The 26,490-nt window shown below is 46.6% G+C and overlaps 1 protein-coding gene across 6 annotated transcripts in view; it reads left to right on the top strand.

Moving 5' to 3' along the window:
* LOC138581113 (uncharacterized) overlaps nucleotides 1–26,490 on the top strand; it is a 399,583-nt gene that overhangs the window by 194,709 nt on the left and 178,384 nt on the right. For all 6 annotated transcript variants that reach the window (XM_069652198.1, XM_069652197.1, XM_069652199.1 and 3 more), the window contains exon 4: nucleotides 17,543–17,932. In XM_069652198.1, coding sequence (XP_069508299.1) covers nucleotides 17,543–17,932 — 390 coding nt within the window. The remainder of the gene's footprint in view (nucleotides 1–17,542; nucleotides 17,933–26,490) is intronic.

Raw genomic sequence — 26,490 nt, 5'->3', positions numbered from 1 at the left:
GAAATTAGCCTTAACAGAGAATTCTCCCTAACAGTCACGTTTGTTTGTCTCCTGTTTCTATGCTGGCGCCCTGATGCCTGCGGGCTTCGGCGCCTTATAAATATATAAATAAATAAAAATAATAAACCTCACTCTGGACACCTGAGTGGGTATTGAGAAGTCATCTCTTGTACAATGTTTGGGCAACCCAGCACAGGCTACAGGCCAGGCTCCACTCCCCCCCCCAGTTCTGCGCAGTCTTCTGCTTAATTGGGTGCCACTTTCGTATCAATTTATTCAGGCTCCTCACTATCGCACTGTGAGCGCCCAGGTCTGAGGCGCAGTTACACTGGGGTATTGAGGTGCACAATGGCTGGGGGTTCTCCGCTTTCGTATTCAAATGCCAGCGAATACTCGTGCATATGGGGGTTGTGTTTATCTCACCGAGAGGTGTGGGGGGCGTCACAGGCCACTGTTCTCTCACCTCGTATGCGCTGCAACACAGTCAGCACACTGATGCCTCACCCCCTTATGTGATGGTGCCACCAGGCAGTGTCTCTGCTGGTTCCACAGAGAGCGCGCCTGCAGTGTTAAGTGTGTCCTCACTCCGCCCTGCCGTCTTCTTATGCTGGTCCGTGCGACAACGATTCCTGGGCGTCATCTTGGATTTTTGCTGTCTTTCAGTCCCTGCCGTTTCGGTCCGCAGAGGGTACAAACTAGGTGACAAGCTACTCGTGGCTTTGCAGCCGCTCCGTGTCATGCGCCGCCCCTGGAACGTTTGGAGTTCATGGAAGCACTGTAGAGTTCCATTATGTTGCCTGGCAGTAAGCTACTTGCGCGGTTTAGTCATTCCTAAACAAGATGGCGGCTCTCATTATACACCGCGATCTGCAGCAGCTCAGTGCGTTGCACCTTCGCGTCTTGGGTATTGTTACGCTTAATGAATTTTCTATTCCAAGCTTCGCTCATCCTTTCTATCCCTCGCCTCCGTTCCTTTCGCCTTGTCTTCTCTTCATTTTTCACACTCCCTTGTGTTTCACTTACCTGGTTTTCCCCTCTTTTTTCTGCTCCCTTCGCAGATCTCTGTTGGTGGTTCTCCCTTTCCTTCCTTCCGCTACTCTCCTGTTGTTCTGTGTTCGGCTCCCAGCTCCTGCCTTGCTTCGAGCCGTTGCCATCTCTCTATGTTCCTTACGCGGCTTGCTGCCGCCAGCATTTGTGTCGCTCTCGACCCTGTTGCTTCCCAGTACCTGTCTTATTCATTTCTGCTCCTAATTCGGACATTGGGTTTTGTCATCTTATACCTTACTGTGGAATAGAGAACTGTTACTCAAGCCAAAAGAACTACATATTTACAACCTCGGCAAAGACTACTTTCAAGCATATCATCAGACCACCATCACAGTCCAAGAATAAATACAGTCTATACCAACCGGAGCCCAGAAGGTCTAGGGTTTTTTCAGCCAGGACGCTTTTTCCCTATCCCTGGGGGCTCGCTCCCAGAGAGCCCCGCTGTCTGGTATCTATCCTCTAGGCGGCATGGCCTGTGACGGAGCTTGCCCCTACTTGCACAAGAAGAAGACTAAAAAGAAAGAATCCAAGGAAAAAGAACCAAGAAGAAGAACAAGAAGAAGGACAGATCAACAAAAGAGTCAGACTGAAGACACAGGTGAGGAGGAAGGGCGGGAGGATTCATCATAGTTTGACAGTGTGGAACACCCACTGACGCAAATGGCTTCATTGGAGCAGTACCAAGAATTGGTAGGAGCTATTAAGGGTTTAACCACAGAGATGCAGAACCTCCGTGCCGAGAACCAAAACCTACGACAACAGATCAACACACAAGAAGAAAACAGAGGAGACCTCCCCCCATTACCACTCCCGTTCGGCAAGTATGATGGTAATCCCAAGTCCCTCAAAGAATTTTTGGATTCTTGCCTAATGTACTTCACATTTCGTCCCCGAGCCTTCGAGACTGACCGAGCATGTAACGGCTTCCTGGTTTCCAATTTGGTCGGGAACGCCTTGGCCTGGTCTACTCCACTTATCACTCAATCAGATCCCATTACCAATAATTATGCAACCTTTACACAACGTTTCAGGGAGCGATTTGAACAACCCGAGTTCCAGTATGCCTCTTATGAGGCTTTGCTAGATTTTAGACAAGGCTTGTTGGATGTCCAGACCTATGTTTCTGCCTTCCAGAGAGTAGCTACTGATTCAGGATGGCCTGATATGGCTCAACAGACTCTGTTTTGCCGAGGGCTTCATGTGGACATCAAGGACGAACTAGCCAGAATTTCCAGACCACAGTCCTTTCAAGAACTTGTATCCCTTGCTTTACAGATAGAGTTCAGACTTGGTGAGAGGAGACAGGAAAAAAGGAGAACCAGGCCTTTTCCACTCTTGGTGCCCACCTCTTCATCCTCCAGTGAGAAGGGACTTGCCACGTCCACCAAGAAACCGATGCAAATCGGTGCAGATAGGGGACCATTGACAGCTGAAGAGCGTAAGAGAGGGCGTGAACTCGGTCTCTGTAGGTATTGTGGATCCCAAAAACACCTCCTGCGAAATTGTCCCAAAGTCCCACCTTGTCGTCAGCAAAACGCGGTACACTGAACCTAGACAGGGGCAGGTCCGGGGTTACTGCTCAGAATCCCTGCATCCATAACTTACCTTTGCCATCGAAAGAAGACTCTCGTCTCATGGTTTTTCAAGTCACCCTTCAGGCAGATCAAACCACTACTTGGAAGTCTATTGCTATGCTGGACTGTGGGGCAGCGAGCAATTTTAGCGACATTAAGTGGGCAGAAGAGAGTGGTTTGCCTTTGCGTGCCAAGACACAAGTGGTTCCAGTTGAAGGCGTAGATGGTACACATCTATCTTCAGGACCCATCCGTAATGAGACTGTTCCGCTTACGATGGAACTTTTCCAGCACAACAAGGAGCTTGTATTCAACCTCATCCGAGCTGACCATTTCCCCATCATCCTGGGGATCCCTTGGCTACGCAGACACAACCCCACTATAGACTGGTCTACAAACTCTATCCAGTTCCTGTCTCCGTTGTGCCAAGAACAATGTTTATGTTCAGCCACTATACAGCCCTTGATCAACAAGGAGGGAGCTCTATCTGCAGCCTCTATTCGTTTAACACCGGCTCACTACCATGTTTTTTTTTACCAACAGCTATGCACCCCCCACCTGAAATGACGACTGTTCTATTGAGCCTTTTCCTGGAGCTGTGATTCCATTTGGCCGTATGTACCCTCTGACGTTAACAGAACGTAGGGCTTTGAAGGAGTATTTGAACACTAACCTACAAAACGGCCTCATTCAGGAATCCAGGTCTCTGGCTGGGGCCTCACTTTTTTTCATCCATAAAAAAGAATCAGATGAATTAAGACCCTGTATAGATTACCAAGGATTGAACAAATAAACTGTGAAAGATCATTATCCCATGCCTCTGATCAAGGAAGTACTCTGTGCTGTGCAGGGAGCCAAGTTCTTTACTAAACTCGATCTCAGGGGTGCGTACCACTTACTCTGCATCCGATCTGGTGATGAGTGTAAGACTGCCTTCCGTACCCCCCTGGGGCATTTCAAATATAGGGTGATTGATGCCTTTTGGGTTGGTTAACGCCCCTGCGATATTCCAACGTTTCATGGATAAACTATTCAGCAATCTTTTGTTCTCTACAGTAGTGGTATACTTAGATGATATTCTAGTGTATTCCTGCTCTCTTGCTGAACATAAAAGACACATCCGGCAAGTACTGGAACGTCTCCTTCAAAATCAATTGTATGCCAAGCCTGAAAAGTATGTTTTTGACTCCACTACAGTACCCTACTTGGACTTCATATTGTCCCAGGAAGGAGTATGCATGGACCCTACAAAGACCAAGGCGATATTAAGGTGGATAACTCCAAGAAATGTAAAGGACATCTAGCGATTTCTGGGTCTAGCTAATTTCTACAGCCAGTTCATCAGCGGATTCTCCGACTTGGTTCTCCCGATTACCAATCTACTAAAAAAAGGAGTAGCCTTTTTATGGATCCCAGATGCGGAACGAGCCATCCAGGACCTTCAGCAGGCCTTTGTTACAGCCTCAGTTCTTGTCCAACCTGATCAAACCCAGCCGTTCATTGTGGAAGCAGATGCTTCTGGTGGGGCAGTGGGAACAGCGCTTCTTGAAGTCGGGCCCTGATGGTTTGGAACACCCTGTGGCCTACTTATCAAAGACCCTCACTCCGAGGAGTGAACGGAATTATTCAGTTATTGAATGGTAACTGCTTGCAATTAAACACGCCTGTGACGAATGGCGACACCTACTGCAGGGAGCTGTACACGGTTTCACTGTTCGCACTGATCATAACAACATACGTGTTCTAAAACAAATGGAGTGCAGGAATGCCAGACATGCCCGATGGGCTTTCTTCTATGCTCAATTCGACTTTGATATCTCTTACATCCCTGATAAGAGCAATATTCTCTCAGCCTCCCGATGCATTCTGAGACCGAACCCCGACACACCTTGGTGTTGGCTGGCAAGGAATTTAAAGCGGTTGCCTCTGCATTCCTTCAAGAAGTCAAGACCAGTTTGAGTCAGGAAGAAGACCCTAATGTCTCCAAGACCAGTCTGAGGGAGCAAGACGGTCTGCTGTTTAAGGGTCATGCCCTGTACGTGTTCTGCAAGAGACTGCAAGAGGAAGTCCTTTCATGGTGCCATGACATCTCATTGCCCAGTCACAAGGGACAAGAGGCTACCTTGGAGCTACTTACCTGACAATTCTGGTGGCCTACATGTGTTCGTGACGTCAAGGAGTATGTGTCTTCCTGCCAGATTTGTGCCAGCAACAAATATCTGACCTCGAGACCTATCGGATTTTTGCAACAAGAACCACCCCCGGAACTGCCTTAGGTCCATATTTCTATGGATTTCGTAGTAGATCTTACTTCCTTGCAGGGATACACTGCTGTGATGGTCACAGTAGACATGTTGAGTAAACTTGCTCATTTCTCTCCATTAAGAGGTGTTCCTTCAGCTCCAGTGACTGCTGAGATCTTCCTTCATGACGTTGTCAGGTTACACAGACTGCCAAGAACTATCGTTTCAGACCATGGGTCCCAATTTACGTCCCCTTTCTGGTCCGAATTATGTAAGCAGTTGTGTATTCAACACGCCCTTTCTTCCGGAATCCATCCACAAAGTAATGGGCAGACTGAGAGGCTGAACTACACGTTGGAACAGTATTTGCATTGTTTCTGTAGCCAACATCAAGAAGGCTGGAGTAGATACCTTTCCACCGCAGAGTTCGCCTACAACAATACCATTCAGGCAGCTATTCAGATGAGTCCTTTCTTCTGCACCTATGGTTATCCACAGTTTTTGCCTCTCACCATTACTGGATCTGTTAAACACCCTGCCCTGGATCAGATCACAGCCTCCTTAAAGGAAGTTCACAAGCAGGCTCAGGAATCCTTACTATACAGTCGGGAGAATTACAAGAAATGGGCTGATAAGAAGAGATCTCCAAATCCCTTGTGGGAAGAAGGATCCAAAGTTTGGTTGGCAACCAAGTTTCTACCTCGTAGGGATCACAAGGGTACATTTGAACCCAGATATATCAGACTTTTTAAGATCCTTAAAAGGATCAATCCACTTGCCTTTCTCCTCAACATGCCAGCTCGGTTAAAGAGGGTTCAGGTGCCGTGGTGGGTGCAAATTGAGATGCAGCGGTTTTTGCCTTATGATATTAAATGTTTGTGTTCTTTTGGAAAGTTACCTAAGAAGGTGCACTGTTTGAAATCGGTATTGGCTACCAAGGAGGCATTGTCGTCATGGATAGTGGGAACTGGACAAGGTCTTTATATTTATAAAGAGGCATCCCTTTGGAATAATCCTGGCCTGCAGTTTAATAATAAGGTACTGATTTGGAAAAGTTGGGTTCAGAGAGGCATTTTAACTATTGGTGATGTGTGGAGTGATGAAGGGGTGGTACCTTTTGGAAGTTTAATTGAGAAATTTGGGTTAAGGAACAGGGAATTAAGAAGGTATGATATTCTGGTGACTTTACTCTCAGAACGGAGAGAAATGATGGAAGCTCCATTTTTGAAAAAAACAGAAATTTTTAACATGTTGGAAATTGGATCTCAAAAAGTGTCTAATTTTAGGCAGGTTATGTAACCTGATGGGCAATGGTTGGATACATGGGAAAGGTTACGGTTATCATGGTGAGAGGAGTTAGGCAGGGAACTTACACCAAGAGAATGGGAAAAGATTTGGAGAGTCCCGACGACCGCTAAAGTGGATTTGCAATTATGCTAGATACATCAAAGGATATTGGGCAGAATATATTGGACCCCAGTGTGTATGTGCAGTTTGGGGTTGGTTGGTGATGATCGGTGTTGGGGTTGTAGGAAAGAAAAGGGTAATCTATTACATATGTTGTGGTATTGTGAAAGAGTGGTGAGTTTTTGGAGGGAGGTTATTGACAGAATTGACCAAATCTGGAACATTATTTATCCACGCAATCCCTTGGCGGTCATTTTACTGTTGTTCAGTGGTGGGAAGGATGTAAGCTGGGTGATATTGTGTGGGGTGAGCAAAGTTTTGTTGGCGGCGGCTAAACATGTATTGAAGGTCTGGAAGACACGGAAGAATCCGACAGTGGAGAAGTGGATTTTGGATGTCAGAGTCTTGTCAAGATTTGAAAAAACTATGTATAGTTAACAAAACAAGATAACCCTTTATGAAGAACTGTGGGGAAGCTTTATTGATCTTTAAGGATGATGCTAGATTGGGTTATGGAGTGGAGTGAAATGGTTTATTTTCAGGTAACATAAATATAGGGGGGTTGTGTTGTTTGTGTGTTTTTTTTGTTTTGTGTAGTCTTACTTGTCTGTTGAAGTTTGTTTAGTGCATCTGGTTTTGCTTTAAGTTAGTCTTAAGTTTAGTTATGTGGAATATAGGGTTATGGTTTGCAATATAATTGTCTTTTGCTATTTTGTATTTTGCGATTCAATGACCTATGATATTGATACTGTTGTTTTGTTGTATCGTGTTGAAAATAAGAAATAAAGTTTTTTTTTTAAAAAAAAGAGGGTTAACCCCGTTTGCATTCATCCCTGCTAAAACCTTACCTGGCAGACTCCTTTCACCGCAAAGTTCCTCCTCTTGTGTCGGTGATTTCCCGATACCATCATGGTACCCTCCAGTATTTGGTACATTGGAAAGGGTTTTCTCTAGCTGAACGCACATGGGAACCTTGTAGGCATATCCATGCCCCCTGTCTACTTCAGCAATTCCACCGATTACACCCTGGTGAGCCTGGAGGTGCCCCGTATAGGAGGGGGCATGCTGTCATGCGCCGCCCGTGGAAAGTTTGGAGTTCATGGGAGCACCGTAGAGTTCCATTTACGTTGCCTGGCAGTAAGCTGCTTGCATGGTCTAGTCGTTCCTAAACAAGATGGCGGCTCCCATTATACACTGCGATCTGCAGCAGCTTGGTGCGTTGCACCTTCGCGTCTTGGGTGTTGTTACGCTTAGTGAGTTTTTTCTCTTCCGAGCTTCGCTCATCCTTTCTATCCCTCGCCTGCTTTCTGCCTCCCGGGGCCTCTCGGTGAGCGGTCCTCCTTTCCTTTCGCCTTGTTTTCTCTTCATTTTTCACACTCCCTTGTGTTTCACTTACCTGGGTTTCCCCTCTTTTTTCTGCTCCCTTTGCGGATCTCTGTTGGTGGTGCTCCCTTTCCTTCCTTACACTGCTCTCCTGTTGTTCTCTGTTTTCGGCTCCCAGCTCCCACCTTGCTTCGAGCTGTTCCCATCTCTCTATGCTCCTTACGCGGCTTGCTGCCACCAGCCTTTGTGTCGCTCTCGACCCTGTTGCTTCACGGTACCTGTCTTATTCATTTCTGCTCCTTATTTGAACATTGGGTTTTGTCATCTTATACCTTACTGTGGAACGGAGAACTGTTACTCAAACCAAAAGAACTACATATTTACAACCTCTGCAAAGACTACTTTCAAGCATATCATCAGACCACCATCACAGTCCAAGAATAAAGACAGTCTATACCTACCGGAGCCCAGAAGGTCTAGGGTTTTATCAACCAAGAGGCTTTTTCCCTACCTCTGGGGGCTAGCTCCCAGAGAGCCCCGCTGTCAGGTATCTATCCTTTAGGCAGCGTGGCCTGTGACGGAGCTTGCCCCTACTTACACGAGAAGAAGCCTAAAAAGAAAGAATCCAAGGAAAAAGAAAGAAGAAGAAGAACAGATCAGCAAGAGAGTCAGACTGAAGGCACAGGTGAGGAGGAAGGGCGGGAGAATTCATCAGAGTTTGGCACTCCAGGCCACAAACGGGAAGTGAAAGTGGCTTCTGGAGCGGATCTATAACGGATCAGGCAGGAGCGGCAGGGGATGCCGTCTTACTCCATGGCTGTTAGCCCTCCAGTAACCCCTATTTGTAATTTGCATTATCTTTTGATTTAGGTTAGCAGGTCTTGGAGGTTTCTGTAAAAAACACTTTCGTGTGAGTGTTATGCGGTCTTGGCATTCATGTCCCACCCTTGGGGTTTGTTTTGTATATCTTTTCTCTTATGGGTGTCTCTGGACTTTACTTCATAGACTTCTCTGTCTGACATGTCCCATTCTCTGTTTCTCAAACTTGGGAATACTTTCCCCCCTTGCAAGGGTGTTGGTCGCCAGATATTAATGATCTCTTTCTCAGATTCAATTGTGTTTCGGATTCTCACATTATTAAATTTCACCTTCATCAACTTTACATTCATTACTTTGTCAATTTCACTGGGACAAGTTTCTCCTGTGGAATAACGATTCCCCAGCAGCCTCCCGTTCTCACCATTACCTCTGGTTTTACAGGGGAACGTCTACAGGACCTGCACTTCCTTGGGTTCTTCTCGTTCGTTCGGACTCCCTGTCTGTTTGTTTCCACCGGTTTGCCAGTTGCTGACCTCTCTCGCTTGGCACCCAATTATCACTGCGGAAAAGCTGCTTGTTCGCTGAATTCTCAGCCAGATGGGTTCGGTCTAGTTAGACGGGTGTACGGCCCACCACAAAGTCGTCATGGTCACACCACTACCAGGATAGGTATCTCTGTTTCTTGCTGCTGACAAACAGTAGGGTCTCCAGCGCTCCATTCTGCTTATCGGAATACTTCTGAAAGTCCCAGTTTCTGCGGCTCGACACTGCCTCTCTCAGGTACTACGCATTCAGGGGGCCTCCCGAGCTTGCGTATGCATCTCTCTTCCTCGCCTCGCTTTGGCTCAGCATGTATTCCTTTTTAAGTTCACTCGTCCGAGTTGAGTGAATTTGTCTCTTTAAATAAATAAAACCATTTTCCTGGTAGCAACAATATATTTTAGCTTTACCTTTAGTCAAGTGTCCGGATTTGATATTATTCAGTTCAGACAGCCCCATGTATGCTACCATGTGGACTGTTTTAGGGCGTTCCTCAAAGGAATATGCCTTTATGTCCCCTAAGGGGTAGTCTCTCCCAGTGAGGTCCCGCTTGCCCAAAGCCTTAAGGAGGGTCTTGCAAAGTAGGCTCACCTCCCTAGTCTCAAAGGGGGATGTTCTCCTTGGGAAGAAGGGGCAAATTCCCTTAATTTTTCACAAATCCAAAAGCGAGAGACCAACCCTGAGAGAAACGGAGCCACCACCAATTAATTGTGGATTTTGTGCAAGTTAGAGGACAAGGTTCAGATGACAACAAGCAAGATGAACATTGGGAGCTATGCCACAGGTTATATGGACACCGTGGGTTACGTCACTGTAAAGACTGGAGGGGTGTATCTGTACTCCTGCCCTCCATATGGCAGGGTAGAAGCACAGTGCACCCCAGCCAAGATTCTCTATAGGGTAGCTATGGATGAGCAATCAAGGCTTAAGCTCTCAGGGGGTGATGCAGGCCGGTTCTTAAGTACAGTGTAGTCCCCAATCCCCCAACAAAGGAATGTCCACACACTATGTTATGTGATAACACAGTTCTTTATATAAATAAGGTTCAGAATATATACACAATCAATAACACACTTTGTGCACACAATCAATAACACACTTTGTGCTTTGGCAGTACTAATATGGTAAATATGTATAATGTATATGTGGTACCACAGTTAACTCTTGACTCCATTTAAATGCACCAACTGCTGACAGTCTCAATGGCATACAAATCAAATAGTAAAGTGAATCAACAATAGACATCGGCAGGAAGACAAGTTGGGTTAAACAAATGGCAGTATACTGGGTCCCTACCCCTAGACACAGTTCTGTGTGACGATCCCCCCACCTGGGCAACCTGTAAATAAAGTTTATCAACAAGCCCAGTCCATATATTGTTTACGGTAATCCTGGTTCCTTCTAAAAAGGTTCTACTACCCCAATGTACCTGGTTTAGCAGAGTTTTTCGACGGGTCGTCGACGGATCCCTCTTGAGCGAACTCCCTTTAAGGCAGGAGCCACGGGTCGTCGAGATTCCTCTAAGAAAAGGTGAACAATGTCGTCAAGGCGGCAGCTTGGGCCTTGGTGCTGCTCATCGACGATCGGTCATAGATGTCCTGCAAAGACGAGGCGTGAAGTACACCTCGATGACGAGAGTTTGTTGCCGCAAAGTAGAGTCAATGAAGAACGTAGGCCCAGCAAGGGCGTCAGGTCGTCAGCGTTGGCGTTGACGATCAGGACTCAACCACGGCTGGCTTTCTGATCTTTGTCAGTGTCTTTGAGGACTTCATGTGGTGGGAAACCCACCAGCGGATTATCCTCGGTTCGTCAGTGACCTTCACTTTCTCCGGCGGGACAAAGCGGTCGATGGTGATGGCAAGGGAGTCCTTGATTTCAAAGTGTCTTAGGTGATGGAGCGTTGCGGCTCCGGTCGACGAGGTTACAGCGGTCCTCCAAACCTTGATCGACGGTGATGATCATTGACAGCCTCGACATCCGGGCGCTTCACTTCCGATTCCTCTGCGGTCCCCGTCTCTGGTCGGCAGCTTTTCAAGGACTGACTTCCAGGGAGTCTTGGTGAAGATACGCTGGTGCAACGATGGTCCCTCGTAGCTCGGGAAGAGGTCTCCTAGCCAGGTCCTCTCTTGGATAAGTTCTTGGAGGCACAATAGCTTTCGGATTGCATCGAAGGAAAGCAGCAGCAGAGCCTTCTTCTTCCAGCTGGGCTTCAAGATTAAGCATCAAGTTTTGACTTCAGCTTCTGAACAATTTTAGTCAGTGAGAGGCCCCCAGATATACTGTTCTGTCTCTCATTCACACTGCTGAGCTGGGTTTAGGCAGCCAATCATTCAGAAGGGCATTCCGCAGGCAGGTAGCCAATCAGGTTTACAGTGTATTCAGGCCATTCTTCTCCATCCAGACACTCATGACAATGAATGTGGATTGGGGCAAGTGCCCAGCCTTTCAGCACACAACACTGCATTCATACCAGTTTTGGGCAGGGCTGTCTCATTCATTGTGTCACATACCAGAAACCAGACACCCATAACATGAAATGTATATTGGTCACACACTCCATTCACCCAGATCCCACCCCAAGGGTGTACCCACAAAATACAGTCACTGGGAAGTTCTCCAGCCAGTCTGGCCTGGACTTCCCCACAATACCATATAGAACTTCCACCCAACAGCCAGTCAGGGGAAGGGAAAGAGTCGGGGCTTCTCAGGTATTTGGGAAAACAAGGTAACAGGGAATAGAAAGCAGGAGGCCACAGGGACTCTCTTGTCTCCTATCAGGAATCAACTGATTCCAATGGCAGGGCCTGGGTATCCCAAAAAGGAGGATACTCGGAGCGCCTGTCAAATTGAGCATGGAGCTGCCACCAGCTCATACCCTGCTCTGTGGGCCACACACAGGTGCCCGAAAACATACACTAGGGGTAGAGGGTTGTGCCCCACCCATGGGTGTCATAAGGGTATCCCAAGGTTCTGTTCACCACAACCAAAAAGAGCAAGGGCTGCACTGCCAGGAGTCCCACATGGACTCCTGTGCAGAAAACAACACAGAACATACATGATAAGGGAGTACAGGACAAGGACATGGAGGCCCTGTCCCTCCAATGCATTTCCAGCATCACAGTCACAATGTTCTGTGGAAGCAGATCTCCATTATCTTGCTTTTAAATAATTCCTAATGTCGTAGTGTGCATAGGCTAACATGCACATACTTCTAAGCTTTCAAAGGCAATTACTGGGTGTATAGGCCATATTTTAGTACTTAGTTTGTCAATCTACAGCACATTCGGCGATAGTAAATCATCATATCAAAACACCAACTTCACAAAGATGAACTAAATCTGGCATATATACCTTGTAAATGATGATTCACATTTAAACATGTTTGCAAGTAAGCTAATGCACACAATTAGAAAATGAGTAGAAATAGTAAAAAGACGTCTATCTACCCCATTGCCGTAAGCCTTTTGGTATGTCTACGCTTAGCATAATGCTGTGATTAGTCTATCTTACATTTATTTTGTAGCTTTGTTAAGTATTTAGTAGGTATATAGATCATATATTAGTATTGTCAGTACAATTAGAATGCACTTACCCCAAAATGAGGTTCCTAGGCACCTTTGTACATGAGTCTATTTTAGTATGGCTGCACTGTGCACATCGTGGTATACTACAAGTACCAAACAAAGAAATGCGTAAATGAGTGCTAATGCGCCTAATATACCATTTTAAGTCAAACATGTTAACTAGTCTTGGATAATACTCATGAAATGAAAACTGCTCTTGGCATGGTACCTAAAGTGCACTATTTATTGTCATAGCACAGTGTGATGAATCTAGCAATGTCATCCCTTCTTTCCCAGGGGAAAGTCTCTCCTCGTGTGGCCAGGGAAAGGCAGAAGCTGCCTGATCCTGAACCTATTGCTTTCAGCGGGAGGACCACATGAAGGGAGATAACCCCCATGGTAATAGGGGGGGACTCGCCAGATGAGGCATGGTATTCCCATTTTCGCTTAGGGAATAATTATAACCCTGAAATTCCCCAAGTGTACAAGTCATATTGTAGTGTTACATTAGAACAGCCAAGGGGTACAAATATGTACTATTGTGATGGTCGTTCTTCCCCGTCTAGTGTTTAGAATGTTGACAATCAGCCAAAGTTGGACCGGTTAGATATGTCTAGCCTCTCTTTTACCACAGGCAAAGAGAGGGATGTGGCGAAGAAGAGTAGGGTTGACGTGAACAACATGGAAATACTGAGACGAGGAAGAGCCACGTGCAATCCTGGCTAAACCATGACACTGAGATGAGGAAGAGGAATGTTGTGACGAAGATTACTAGAGCCAGGAAGCCGACACTGTGCTTTAGTTGTTGGTGGGAGTTGCATACTAGCGGGATGTTTAAATAACCATCAGCTAGTGAAAGAGAGAGAGAGACAGCTCAGAGAGAGCTTTGCTGCAAGCAAAGCCGGTCAGAAGCTGGAAAGCGAGTATAGGGGCTGTCTGACACTGGTAGGCTGCAAGAAACACTGTCGAGAGGTCAGCCGATAAGCCAGAGGTCTACCGTAGTAAGCCCCAGGACAGTGTGAGGCTGTCAGTAGATGCCAGAGACCTGGAAAGAAGTGGAAAAGGGATGGAACGGTATTCTGAGCCACTGGCAAGCCACAGCAACGATGCAAAGAATGCCAGAGCATCCAAAACAAACCGGTGAGCACCAAAGGGAAAAGCTAAAGAGTCTGCTGAAGAGGATGGAAAGCCCTACAATAACGAGAGAAAATAACAAACGCCAAAGGGGAGGACCCTGACCCAATTCATAAAAGAAGCATGGAGAAGGATGATGCCCAGTAAAGGGTGCACGTCTGAGACCTGCCTCCATTGTGTAAGACATTGTGAAAAGCCCTGGCAGGAGAGTAAACCAGGCAGCCTGACGCTAGTCTAGTGACCCATACCCAAAGCAGAAACAGAATGAAGCTCTGGCAGGAAGGTATTCCAGGCAGTGTATGTATATGAGAAAATAAGAGAAGGTCCATGCCCCTTTAAAGTCGAAGACATTAAAAGTGTAAATCAGGAGAAGCGAAGCCCCCTGCATTTAATGAAACTTTTTAATTGAAATACAGTGAATGTCCTGGCAGTATAGTATACCAGGCAGAGTGATTGTGAGTCTGGGACCCTGTGATCAATCCTGCATAGTCCTTACAGTGACCCTGCCTAAAGGCTCCTTCCAGGTGGCCGGGTAAAGGCACATGCTTCCTGATCCTAACTCTGTGGGTGTAGTAGGATCACCTGGGAGGAGAAAGATCTCAGGGAAACAGAAGGACTCTGTTGGATGAGACACAGTATTTGTCTTCCTCTAGGGAGGAAATATCTGTGATACCAAAATATGTAATGACTTGCTGACAGAGAGTTGTTAATTTCCCAACTATCTTAATGTGGATGAAAACGACCATAACCATTTATTAGGAGGAATAAAACCCCTTTTAAAATCATAGACCTACATAGAGGTAAAAGATCTCATGACTTCCAGAGGAATTGTAAAGATGAGTCTTTAAATAGCTCCAAGTTAAATCTAAAAAATTCCAATTCCTCTGTAAAGCTAAGTTCTTCATTGAATCCTTATGATATCCCTCTGGGGAGTATAATTAAGGAGAAAGAAATTAAAGTGATATTAATATGATAATATTAAAAGTGATAATAAAAACAAATAAATAATCAAACAAGACTATTTGTATAACTCTTACCCTTGATCTCATGCTGGGACCTGATTCTTGTAACCCATGCATTTCCATGTACCTGTCGTAACTAAGACACTTTCTTGAAACAGCGCCACAATGCCTCTGGGCTGCTAGGCGCTTTACAAATACAAAAATACAAAAATAAATAAATATTCCTGTTAGAGAAACAGATGTTTGTATCAGGGGCTCCAAGTCCCATAATTCCCAAAGTACTGGGACGAAGAAGAGGGCTGCAGAGGTCCAAGACTGCAACGTGCAGCCTATTAGTGTAATGGCCCACACCTGAGAGAGACTAGGAGGCATAAAGGCCCCCTCAAGTGCAGGCCACAGAAAAGAGCAGTAGCAGAAGGTGGAGTAGTTGTAATATCTCCACGTGGCAGCAGAAGCAGAGAATAGATGCTGCGACCATTGTATTGCATCAAGTGGATGTCGGTCCTGAGAAAGTTGTTGCTGTTCAGATCGTGAATGCAGAGGAAGCGCAGCAGGAACCGTTGGAATTGACAGCTTTCCCCATAAGGACCCTATCTGCAGAGGTTGCGCAGCGGAAAGCGCAGCATTTGAAAGCTTTTCCCAATGTCAGTCAGTCTCTGGTGGCAGACGACCACCGGTGAGCCGTGGGAGCAAGGAGAGCTCCTCTATTGACTGGCATGGGTCGCAGGAAGCTGGGAAGCAAAGGATTCTGGGCCGCAAAGGAAAGCACTAGCAGAGGACCTTGAGGCGCACGGATGTGCATGCCAGACACAGTGAGTTGACTAAGGGATTGTGACCCCAGAGTGCCCCGCAGCCGCTTGCTTCCCAAGACCGGGTGCCTAAACTTTAGAAGTAATACAAGCGGAGGGAAATTCAAACAGAAACATAATTTTGAATACCGAACTGAACTAAAGCAGACTAACCATTATTTTTTTTTTAAACCAAGCTCACTGTAAAAGGGGCAAGTGGAATAATAAGAACGTAATCACCAGACCAGAAGGATGTGCTTGTATGTATTTAGGTTGGATTAGACGCCAACAGGCGGGAGCAATCTGGCGAGAAACCAATTTAAACAACTATTGCCAAAGCCAAAAGAGAACTATAACAAGGCAAGTGAAAGAGAACACCCATTGCCAAAGTCAAGAAGGGGCAAATGAGAAACTCAATGTGTGTAAAACCTATTGCCCATATAGAAAGAAGCTCAGAAGAGTAATTGGCTTAAACCACCCACTGTGTAAGAGAGAGAGAGAGAATCATTGTCAGCATTTGGTCAAAGCAGAAGTGGGGAAAGAGTGGCAGGAAGGCTGCCCTTCTGATGGAAGGCATTCAGAAAGGGTGGGGCGTACCCTGCATTGCGTGTGGCAATCACAAGTGTGTAACAAACAGAACTGGTGTGGTTCTTGTTTTCCCTGCAGACATTCTTGAACTTGATGTTGTGAAGCAAGCAGCATTGCTAATTTGTTGCAAGTTAATCGTTACCACGTACATTCTTGCAGTTAGTTGTTGATTTTGGCCTTTTAGAAGAGTACACTTGGTCAGAAGACTTTGTAGTAGTTTATTCTGTTTGGGCAGGAGAGTACACTAGAACAGCAGTCTTTGTGGTAGTAGTCCTGGCAGGTGAGCGGACCAGCTGGAAGTCACAGATGTACTGTGGTGTGGTTAGAAATCTAGAAGAAGTAGTAAAACCACAAAGATGATATATATGAATTGTTACAGAATCATCCTGACAGTACTAAAGCAAACGTTGTGTGAATTGCTGCTAGAGATCAAATACAATATTGATAAAACCACTAATCCATTTTGGTTATTTTCTCTTTTTCCCTCCCCTGACATACATTGTTTAATTATTCATAACTTGACAAGTTTTATACTGTATCATTTTGAATTTATTTAATTCAATTTTATTTCCTTCATGTACCGTGACTCAGATATATGGATGTATGTCTTATTTGTCTGATACTTCTTTTTGATATTATACGCATAATTGTATGTTTATTTAGAATCTTTGCCTTGAGAAGACCTTTTGATCGAAACATGTGTCAGCAACATAACCAATTTATGGATGTAACTATAGGCAACTGAATTGATATGCATGCAATCCTAATATATTAAGTTTTAACGGTCCTATGATAATAAATAGCACAGTTTTGATAGCATGCTAAGAGCATTTTTGATTTCATGAGTACTATCCAGGACTAGTTAATACGTTTGACTTAAAATGGTCTAGCAGGTGCATTAGCACTCAGTCATTTACATATTTTGGTATTGTTTGTGAATTAACAGTACTTCTAAGATGTTGGGTTAATGTGCTTTTATATTGTGGCAAATCACCATGTGGTAGTTTCTGAGTGCCTAGCCTTGTACATAGAGTGGCATATTGTGTCCCAGCCAGAGGTATCTAGACCTGCAGGGAGAAGATTAGCGGATGCTAAAGAGGGAAATAAATGCTACAAATGAGTGGGAAATTAGCAGAGGAAGAATGTTTGGCGATGCCATTGTTACATGTCAAACCTTTTTCGGTGCACCATAGTGGCAGAAAAAGCATATCCTTTAGGTGTTGTGATAATTGGATTGTGGGATCTTGTCTGTTCGCGATGTTTAGCAATTGTGCTAAAGCCACTCCTGAAATCCACATAATTCAGTGGTACACACAACATACTACCATTTTAAGTCTACCTTCCGGCGAAGAAATTAAAATCTTTGGCAGCTACAGGAGTGCCATCTCTTTATTTTGATAGCGGTTTCATTATTAAATTGTTTTAATACATGAACTTCTGCAATTGCAAACCCCGGTGCAATGTATTTGTTTTTGCCTCTGAACTGACGGGACGTGGAAAAAAAAGTATTAGGACAATATAGCGACAATTGAATCGACTCCTCTCTCCCAACAGGCAATTTGCTGCAAAGTTCTAGAGTGGGAATGGAAGCAGGATGGAACGAGGTTCGAAGACGCAGTGTGAATTGGTCAGTGGAGGAGCTGGAAGGTCTTCTGAATGCCTTGGGACGATCTCCCCACCTTGGCCTTCTAATGTCCTCCAAGCATATGTCAACCCTTCATGAGTGGCAAACGGTTGAGAACGAAATGCGCCAGCAAGGATTCTGCCGTTCAGCTGACCAGTGCCGGCTAAAGATGAAGGGCATTCGACGTGTCTTCCATCACCTAAGACTTGGTTGGGTGCCTGGTGGAAAGAATACAACAGCTCTACCTCACTGGTTTCCTCGAATGATGGAGCTCTGGAGACAGGCTGGGAAACCCCAATTTAATACCCCCCTCACCAAAGGTAAGATGAAATCTTTGCTTTTGTTATGTAATGTATGGAGTTGTTGATTATATAGTTTGTGCCTTATAAATAGCTCTAGGCCTACTTTTCAGACTTGTGGAGGAGAGACGTGCCTGGCATGTGCATAGTACAGGTATATACATGGCAGATTGTTATTAAATTCCTAAATGGATTGATGACCTTTACAGACAATTTTCAGTCTGTGTCAGACTCATGTTCTGAATTTAAATTCATCTGATGTAAATCAACTTGGAGGCTTGGACATGAAACCAGTAATGCCAAGAATATCCCCTGCATTTAAAAGATTGTCAGCAAGGAAGGGTCTTCATGGTCCAGTCAGTCAAACCCTTTGACCCTCTTCCTCCAATTATCAAAATATGGATAGCAGATTGTGAATTTAGACTAATAAACTGAGGACAAGTGCTTTTGTTATCTGTCAAATCCGGCCTCTACCATCAGCAATCCCAATTTTAGGAGCATTTGTTCAGGATTTTTTAATTAATTGTTCCCACACTAAGTGATCTTCTTGGAGCTTATGTTGTACTTTAGAAGAATACTTATGTCAATATTTGTTGAAACTTCTGTGTGTGTTCTTTTAACAGAAGACGTTTCGATGCATGCTAAAAAAAATTATATTTTCTCATCTTCAACTGATTGTGTTCTGTTAAGAACTATAAGGCTCATGAAATGGCAAAAATGTCTCTTCTGATTTTTCACCAGAGGAAAGCCGATGGCAAAATAAGAGACTTAACTGCAACCCATCTAGACTGAGGTTCTTTACTTGAAAGGGTGCAGTGGGGCAGGGGAGGGTGTTGTGACAAAATTACCACTGCTCTGCAGTAGTACAGGGCTGAGTAGTAGCTAAGGGTCCTACTCAGCCCCACATTACTACTAAACCAACAGGGAGCTCAATCATAAAGGAGAAACGGGAACATTGTGATGGGTATACCTCCTTCTCCTCTTTTGCTAACGTGGGCAGAGGGAAGGCTATACTTTTCTGGAGTGGTGTGAACTGGTACTGATGCAACGCAAACAATACTACTGTGATACCAAAATAAGACTTTCCAACCAAGATTCTAAAAAAATAGGAACTTTTATGAATCTTAACAGTCCACATAACTAATTAAAAACATTAAAGACCAAACACTGTAAAGGAAACACAGAACATGCAGTCTGTTAGGGCACCCACCTGGAGGGCCGTGGGACGACGTCCTCAGCCCTGGTAGCTCTACCCCCGAGTTCGGCTCGCCGGGAGACAGATCTCCCGACGCCCAAACTCGCTGCCGTCTTCCAGCCGCGGGCGAACGCATCCGCCGCGGACCACTGCGTAGGACGCCGCCTGCTTGTGTGCCAAGCCTCGTTCCCGCTCCAGCAGGTTTAACGCGGTTCGTTCCTGACTCGCTGCTGCTCTTCACCTTGTGTTTGCCTGCACCTGTTTTGCCTTCTTTGATTCCCGTTCCTGTGCCTGCCCTCTTCCTCTCAGTTCCTGTTTCCCTCGGGTCTGGGTTCCCTGAACTCCCCCCTGGGGTCCTTGCTTCTCCCCTTGGGGGGTCTCCCTCTCCTGGGCTCTGCCTTCTCTGGTCCCCCCCTCCCCCCCGGGTTCCTTTTCCTGCCTGTTTCACTAGGGTACCAGCCCTCGGCCTGATTCCCAGCGGCCCTTCTCCTGTTCCTCTTGGATCCCTACTTTTGGTCAGCATTTCATCGCCAGTTCTACCTGCTTCTTCTGGAAACCAGCTACAGACTGTTCACCTTGCCTATTCTACCTGAACAGTGTCATCCTTACTGGTCCTCTGTGTGTCTCCATCACCTCTCGACAAGGATTTAGAGGATTCCTTCTTCTACCTTCAATCAGCATCCTTGAACTTTTGGACTTACCTTCCCTGTCAGTGCTTGCACTGTCTTGGCATCACGGAAATCCACAGGGAAGAGTTTTTGTGGCGTCAGGAGTCGGTCCCCATCCATACCTGTATCATCAGAGCTGGTTTGGGGCTGTTTCTTTGCGTTACCTTTACATCACCCCGCTTCTTGATGACCCGGCCTGACTTCTCCAGTACAAACAACTTCCGGAAATACAGGTACATCACGGTCACGTGACGCACACCTTAACACAGTCTTTGAGAGTAAATGGGGTACTCTGGGTGAAGACGGGGGTACAGACAATGGATTAGAGCAGCACATACTTGAAAGTGTCTTTAAAAGCCAAAGAGTATGATATGATATGGCATTTATAACGCGCTTATACACAAGTGTTTCAAGGCGCAAAGCTGTTTATAAGCCACCAGGGCCCTTTTAAGGCAGACCACAGGGACAGGACCACTGCAAATATCATTTGTTACTTGTCTTGGTGGCTTAACAGCTTCAAGCAAGCCTTCTTGGAGCTTCCTGCAATCGAGCTATTTGTTTAGATGGTTGAGTTGCGCTGTTCCAGTGGCACAATGGCATCAAGATGGCTTTGAGAGGTGGCTCTCTGTGGATCGAGTCGGCACTAGAGATTCGATGGCTCCCAACAGGTCGATTCGGATCAAGATGAAACTTTTGTTAGGTCGAGACTACGAATAGTGTGCTACTACAGCAGCAATATGGCAGTCAAGTCTCACCAGTTTTCTGCTTTACTGGGTTGAGTCTACATCGGGACAGCTAAAAAATGCTGCTAAGGGGGTTGAAGTTCTTACAGTGCCAAAAGCAGCACTGCAGCTCCTGTAGCAGCCCTAAGTGAGTTGAACATGGTTGAGCCAGCTTGAAGATGTCTTGAAGCAGTAAGCCGCTTTATGGTCTGTTTCCGAGTTGCTGGGAGGCGCGATCCAGGGTCTCCATGGAACAAATTTGCCCTTTGCTCCTGCACTTCCACTCAAGTAAGCTTGTCTGGCACCTACAGAGGGTCATTCAACTCCAGCGAGTAAGATCCCGATTCCAGTCCACAGGGAGCAGAGAGTCCTTGGTCCTCAGCAGTTTCACCCCAAATGTGCCCTTGTAATGGGCAAGGAGAAGTGCTTTACTCTTCCCTGGAGCCTTCTATGTACATCTCTATGGAAGAAGACCTGGGAATAGATATTTATCCTAGAGAGTTCCTGGTAAATCCTTATTGTCTTGAAGTTCAAAGATGAATCCACTAAGGACAGGCAAATACTACAGTGGGCTGGTCCAAAGCAAGCTTGTTGTCTGAGGTCCAGTCAAGGCTGCTGTAACATGGGCCTTCTGATGTGGGGCCAGTGGGCTTTGTCTGCAGGAAGTGGGGAGGAGGCAGGAAGATTAGGGAGCCCTAAAATAAATCCAAGATTGTGTCCTCTTTCCGTCTGACTAATCCGTTTGTCTTGGCTACTCTAACTCCATTCCCTTCCTCTCTCTGCCAACTTTAAAAGGACAGCCAATGATCAACACTCTATAATGCAAATGCCATTTTCATATGAGAACTGTCTTTGAAGCACTATTCCACAGGGGACCTCCCGGAGAGAGTTCCTGTGAACTGCAGTAAAGCCTCTGCTTTCCTCAGGGGGATTAAAGAGGCATCTTCCTGTGCAGGGTTCCACATTTTGGTTGTGGGCATGCGTAGACAGAAATCTAATACACGTCAAGCCATGAGCAAACCGCCCGACTAACCGGACAATGCCAGAACATCTAAGTGCTGTGGCTGTGTTATTGTGTACATAAGACACAAACAGACCTTTTTGTATGGTTCTTAGGAGTATGCAGCTCCGATAACAATACTAAATATGTATAGAAAAGTATACATCTTTAATTTGATAACAAACACCTAAAAATGGTCAGAACATGTATATAAAAAATACATCACCTCGCATTGCTGGAGAGGCTGCACTGAAACTGGCACACTGTTCCCCCTCCTGTGGTCGTGCCCGAAAACAGCCCGGTTTTGGAAAGAGGTCCTGGAGCAAATTAAACTAATTACCGGCCTATCGATCCCATGGGATCTGGGCATAGTCATGCTGTGATGCCATTATTTAAACGGCCATCAGCGCTGTCTTTCATTCACTCGTGGTGACCTAGTGTAAAAACATGGCTTAGTGTCGCGATTAGACAATCTATTATATTTACTGTGAAAAATACAAGGAAATACGTTTTTAGCTTAGTATTAGTGTGTCATTGTGTAACCTCAGCAGCTACCAAGTGAATGAATAAAATGAATAGACCAGGCTTATTTTTACAGTTTTCCATGCCAACGAGCTGCTGGACTACACATCATTCTGCTTAGAACCAAAGGTGCAGACAATTAAGAAGCCACCTCTGCCTGTTGGAACTTGTGTTATAACAGCTGTCAGAATGCACATATGACCTTTCAATATGCTCTGCTGCCACTGAAGGGCAATAACTTGAGATGCCAGGAAACTGTTACAGCAGGCACATGCGTGCACTATGACTTGAGCATGGATCATTATGAAAGGGGGGTTTGATTAGCAGGTATCCTTTTCAAAAACAGAATTACCTGCATCAGATGGTTTCTAAAAATCAAAGTTCAGGGTATCCCATCAGGTGGCATTCTGGCAAAGGTGTAATTGGGGAATTATTTACTCATGGCCATGTCTTTTTATTGAATGGAAGGTGTTTCTTTTCTGTTCTCTCTGGAGTAAAAAAGTATACATCATGCCTGCAGACATGTGTCCCACTAAAAGAGTGTTGGCATCGATATATGATGTCTTTTATAACGTGCCTGTACACATGTTTCTAGGCGCGACAAGACACGGGGGAAGGGGGGTACGGAGGGAGGACAAGACAAACAATCTTTCTAGGCCTTGTGTCATTCAGTTTGTGCAAGTGCGGTAACGCTAGGTGCAGGGGAAGAGGACGGGGTAGTTCAAGGGGGGAGGGGAAAGTGCAATCATTGCAGCATTGCTCTCTGAGTAAGTGCAAAGATGCAGGGGGCTGTAGAGGTTACAGTTACAGCCCCTAGTGTGCGACAGGCCCAGAGGCAGTGCAGAGGCAACCGGTCAAGAGGAGCCAGGTACCCAGGAACGGCCTGAGGGTAACCAGGCAACCAATCAGCGCAGCAGACAGGTAGGTCAGCAGAGGAGAGAGGGAGAGAAAGCAGAGGAGAAAAGGAAGGTTTTGAGCTGCTTACAGAACTTCAAGTGGTCCGGCTCAAGTTAGGGGCAGGGAGGCCATTCCAGAGGGAGGCACTTGCAGAGGAATGTGATCTACCCCCTACTCTGCCTGGAGAAGTGTCTGACCCTCAGAGAGTTGGAGGCAGCAGAGCGAAGGGCTCGAGAAGGAAGGTATTTAGGAAGAGAGTGTTGAATGTAGTCCAGGCCCCGGTCCCAGAAAGCCGTGTGGACGATGCAGAGGGTCTTGAACTTAATCCTTGCAGCCAAAGGGAGCCAGTGGAGAGCTTTCAGGGCTGGAGAGATACGGTCCCTGGGCTTGAGGCCAAAGATAAGTCTTGCAGTCCTGTTCTGGATTAGTTGCAGAGGGTGGGGAGTAGATGAAGGCAGATTGAGAAAGAGGCTGTTAAAGTAGTCCAACCTACGGAGAAGCAGGGCTCTGGAGACAATGAGCTTCTGGGGGAAAGTGAGAAAAGGAAGAGTACCTCTGAGGAGATGCAACTGGTAGTGGGCCTTCTTGGAAAGGTCTGTGATGTGAGGAGAGAGTGGAGTCGAAGAGGACACCAAGGTTTTTTGCCTCACAGGAAGGCGAAGGAAGAGGGCCCATGGAGGGCGGCCAGAGTGAGAGAGGGAAAGCGGGAGCATGGGTCCCAATGAGAAGGATCTCGGTCTTATTGGCATTAAGGCAGATATTGTTAGAGGCACACCAATCCTGAATCGTGGATAGACAGTTTGGAATGTGCGAGAGAGGAGAGGAGGCTGCAGGGAGCCAGAAAGAGAGCTGCATGTCATCCGCATAACACTGAAACTTAGAGCAGAAGGTGGAGATTAGGTGGGCCAGAGGGGCCACGTAGAGATTGAAGAGCCAGGGTGAGAGGTTAGAGCCCTGGGGAACACCATGTGTGGAGAGAAAGGACCCAAGTTGGACCTAGGAGGGTCGGTCCAGGAGGAAAGAGGTCAGCCACTCCAGGGCATGAGCTGTGATGCACAGGTTCCCACAGAGTCGGTTGATCAGGATGGTATGATTGACTGTATTGAAAGCAGAGGAAAGCTCAAGGAGGATGAGGACAGAAGGGGTGCTGGTGTCGAGATTTGAGAGCAGATTTTCACAGGTGTTCTGGAGAGCAGTTTCCGTGCCTATGGCTGCTCTGAAGCCAGACTGGTGGTCATGGAGACAGCCAACAGATTCACTGTGGAGAGTAAGCTGGGAGACGGCTAGCTTTTCCAGAAGTTTGCCCAGGAAAGAAGTGATAGAGATCAGGCGATAGTTATCCGGACAGGTAGGATCAGCAGAAGGCTTTTTAAGGAGGGGTGCACAAGGGAGTGCTTGAGGAGAGATGGGAAAGCACCAGTGGCGAAAGAGTGTTTGCAGAAATTGCCCAAGGCTGGAGTGAGGGTGTCAATGTGGTCCTTGATGGTTCTGGAGAAGCAGGGGAGGGCCTGTTTGGACCACACTTTCATAGATCGGAACTCTCTAGAAACAGCGACCGGTGTTATCAAAGAGAAAGAGGAGAAAGGAGGAGTAGATGGAAAAGCGGCCACAGGGGGGCTGAGAGCGGTAGAGGGAGAGGAGATTGAGGACGGATGTCCTGAATTTTAGTAGTGAAGTGAGAAGCTAGGTCCGTACAAAGGGCTTTGGCGGGAACAGGAGAGTGGAGACTGCAGAAGGATTGGCCAGCTTCTTGCCGATTTTAAAGAATTCCGCCATGTTGTTGGAGGCCGCATAGATGCGGGCTTGGATGTGCACTCTCTTCTTGGACAGGACAGAGAGGCTGTATTGCCTTTGGAGCAGGCAGCAGGCCCGTTCATCAGAGGATGCCCCTGATGCCCTCAACTTCCTCTCAGCCATCCTGCACTTGCGTTTCAGGGCGGCGAGGTCAGAGTCATATCATGCACTTGGAGGTAGGTATCAGATGGATTCTCATGACAGGGGCAAGGATGCCCAGAGTCTTGGAAATGGCAAGATGTAGATCAGAGAGGGTTGTGTCAGGGTGCATCCGCCGCATGAGTAGGAGGAGCAGAGAAGGTGGAGGCAAAGGCATCAACTGACACACGCTTCATGGTCCGATATCTGAAGAGATGAGAACTTCCAAGGTGTGTCTGGCAGTGTGTGTTGGGGGGTGGGGAGAGAGAGAGAGATAGAGATATATATATATATATATATATGGACGATAGCAGGTGGTGGCAAGGTAGCCAGAGAGGAGGCGGATGAAGGAGGTGGCAGAGAGGTGCTAGTAGGAGTAGCGTGAGAAGGAAGGAAGTTGATAAGACGTGGGAGACACCTATCAAGAAGGAGGAGATTTGTCTGAGGAGCCTGGACCAAGACAATGCCATTGAAGTAGACATTAATGATGGTCTTGGGGGAATGGAGAAGGCCAATATGACCCCCCCCCCCGAGAGCCACCATTACTGGGAAAGGGGGAGATGGGAGAGAGATCCAAGACCATATGAGGGGTCCATAGGTCTGGTGAGGGAACGAAAAGGAAGATGTCTGTAAGAGTCTGTCTGGAGGAAGCACTGATGTAGGTGTCAGCGATAGGGAGGCCAGGGTTGAGAACCAAAATGTTCCTCTTGATCTTCTTCCTTCCAGACTTAGTGAGAGGGATAGGATAGGAGATAGAGTAGCGTTTAGAGAAGATGGGAGAAACAGAGAGCACCATAGAGGGTGTGAAGGAGGAAGGCGGGAGGAGAAGGGTGCAAGAGAAGAGAGAGCGAGAGACGCACTGTCCAGCGCCACACAATGCAGGGTGCCCAAAGGGGTGGTCACGACAATAAGGAAGACACAGAAGGGAGAACACAGGAGGTTGAAAACAAGTGACTAACAACAGTGCAACAGCACCCCTTGCGGGGTGGGGGACCTAGAGAGTGGGAGAGAGCCTAATGGGATGCGCAGGGAAAGAGGAGGTTCACACCATAGGGGAGGTGCAGAAGGAGCATACAGGTAAACTCAGCAGTACCAAGGTATTCCCAAACACTCCCACTCTCACTCAACACAGCAGCAATGCAAAACACCCCGATTCAACTTTCCTAAAAAGGGCAAAAAAGGCCTAGTTCATAAGCACAGCGGTAATGCAAAACACCCAGATTCAACTTTATTTGTCGCAGCAGGTTGACGGCTGCAGGCTTTTTGCTTCTCCGGCGGACATCAGCAGACATCATCTGGAGCTGCTATACTGGAGCTGTCCATAGCCTCGGGGTCCTTCGCAGGAGGGGCTGCTACTCCCAGTTGCCAGAATAAAAGACACCTATAGCCAAGGGGAGGAGGGGATGGGGTGGGACACAGGAGGGTGACAAACACAGAGGAAAGATTTACGGCACAAGGAACAGGGACAAACATGATGGAGTCACAGCAATCCTGCAAACTTCAAAGGAGGCAATCCAGATTATAAAGTTGCTGTTCCCTCAGCACCTAGAATGGAAATAGCGATGAGAGGGTCACGAGCCCAGGACTAGGTCCTCGCGCACAAAGCACTGCAAGTTAGCCAATGGGGGATGGGACACAGGAGG

Source organism: Ambystoma mexicanum, chromosome 3p (genome assembly GCF_040938575.1).
Source record: "Ambystoma mexicanum isolate Mex_15411 chromosome 3p, UKY_AmexF1_1, whole genome shotgun sequence".
Lineage (NCBI taxonomy): Eukaryota > Metazoa > Chordata > Amphibia > Caudata > Ambystomatidae > Ambystoma > Ambystoma mexicanum.
This window is presented reverse-complemented; position numbering and strand designations above follow the sequence as displayed.